Here is a 1724-nt window from a genome sequence, read left to right on the forward strand (position 1 = left end):
ACACACACACACACACAGTGTTGGGGTAACGCATTACATTACTTTTTTCATCAGATTACTTTTTTCAAGTAACTAGTAAAGTAACACATTACTTTTTCAAATCTAATTACTTTGTTTTCCTATTTATTTATGCAGAGGCACTTCCTTCAGCCGGCTTATTAATTTCACTTTTGGTGTGAAAAGGTTTTTACAGTTGCCAAAAATATACTTTTTGTGATTTTTGTTATTACAGTTAAAATTAATAAGCAAGCCCAGCTCAGGTAACAAAAAGTAACACAAAAGTAAAGTAATGCATTACTTTACATAAAAAGTAACTATATATATATATATACAGGTGCATCTCAATAAATTAGAATGTCGTGGAAAAGTTCATTTATTTCAGTAATTCAACTCAAATTGTGAAACTCGTGTATTAAATAAATTCAATGCACACAGACTGAAGTAGTTTAAGTCTTTGGTTCGTTCAATTGTGATGATTTTGGCTCACATTTAACAAAAACCCACCAACTCACTATCTCAACAAATTAGAATACTCCATAAGACCAATAAAAAAAAACATTTTTAATGAATTGTTGGCCTTCTGGAAAGTATGCTCATTTACTGTACATGTACTCAATACATGGTAGGGGCTCCTTTTGCTTTAATTACCGCCTCAATTCGGCGTGGCATGGAGGGGATCAGTTTGTGGCACTGCTGTGTGTGTTTCTGTTTCTGTGTGTAGATCCGTCTGCATTCTCTAGTTTCCACACTGATCCACCAGCAGACCTTCAGCCTCCTGAACTTCCACCAAAGGACAGAAGACGCAGACAAGCTCCTCAGGTGCCTGCTGATGTCCTTCAAACTGAGACCTTTAGTTCTGCTTCATCTCAGATCCAAGCACGTGATCTTCAGGAGATTACAGACAGAACTTCTTAATTTCATGTGATCATCCACTAACATGATGAAGATTCTGTGTAAAATCTGTTATGGCTTATTTTTATCTTCTCATCTTCACACGTGTAAGAAGTGTGTGTTAATGCTGTGAGCTCTCACAGGAAGTCAGGTATGATGTGTGAGGTCAGTCGTGTCACTTTGACTCAGTCTGACTTGTGTTTCGCTCTCGTTCAGGATCCGGTCGAGTGTGTCAGTCCAGTGGTCAAGAAACCGCCGGTACGTTCTGACCTCACTGCTTTCTGATTACCACGCTTTCGGGAAATAAGTCGCACCTGAATATAAGTTGCACCGACACAAAATTGCATATAAGTAGCATTTAATTATTACAATCAGAAATCATGTAATATTTTAATAAATAGAACAAAACATTATAAACACTGTAAATCAGTAATACTATTACAGTTTTCATTAATATTTAGAATGTTTAGATTTTTATATATTATCTGTTTTTATTTAAATTTTTGTTAACATTTTTGTAATTGTTTTGTATTTTTGTCATTTTATTATTATTATTTTTTAATTAATTTTAATCTCAGTTTTAGTTTTATTTATTTTAGCTCATCAAGTTAAATTAAATGAAAAATGCTAAATGTTTCCTTGGAAACTATCTGAAATAAATGATCAATTATTTTTAATAATTATATTAAAAATAAATTATAGTGGCATTTATTATAAACACCAAGCACAAACTGTGTTAAAGTTCAATGTGAGAGGAGATGAAAACTGAAAAATTATATTATAATATAATATAATATTATAATATAATATAATATAATATAATATAATATAAT

General features: G+C 31.9%; 1 protein-coding gene across 1 annotated transcript in view; it reads left to right on the forward strand.

Moving 5' to 3' along the window:
* LOC107757316 (mitogen-activated protein kinase kinase kinase kinase 5-like) overlaps nucleotides 1-1724 on the forward strand; it is a 28918-nt gene that overhangs the window by 23370 nt on the left and 3824 nt on the right. Inside the window, exon 19 of the mRNA XM_016574756.1 lies at nucleotides 722-819. Within this exon, the coding sequence (XP_016430242.1) occupies nucleotides 722-819 (98 nt within the window). The remainder of the gene's footprint in view (nucleotides 1-721; nucleotides 820-1724) is intronic.

Source organism: Sinocyclocheilus rhinocerous, unplaced genomic scaffold (genome assembly GCF_001515625.1).
Source record: "Sinocyclocheilus rhinocerous isolate Xijiao unplaced genomic scaffold, SAMN03320098_v1.1 scaffold3916, whole genome shotgun sequence".
Lineage (NCBI taxonomy): Eukaryota > Metazoa > Chordata > Actinopteri > Cypriniformes > Cyprinidae > Sinocyclocheilus > Sinocyclocheilus rhinocerous.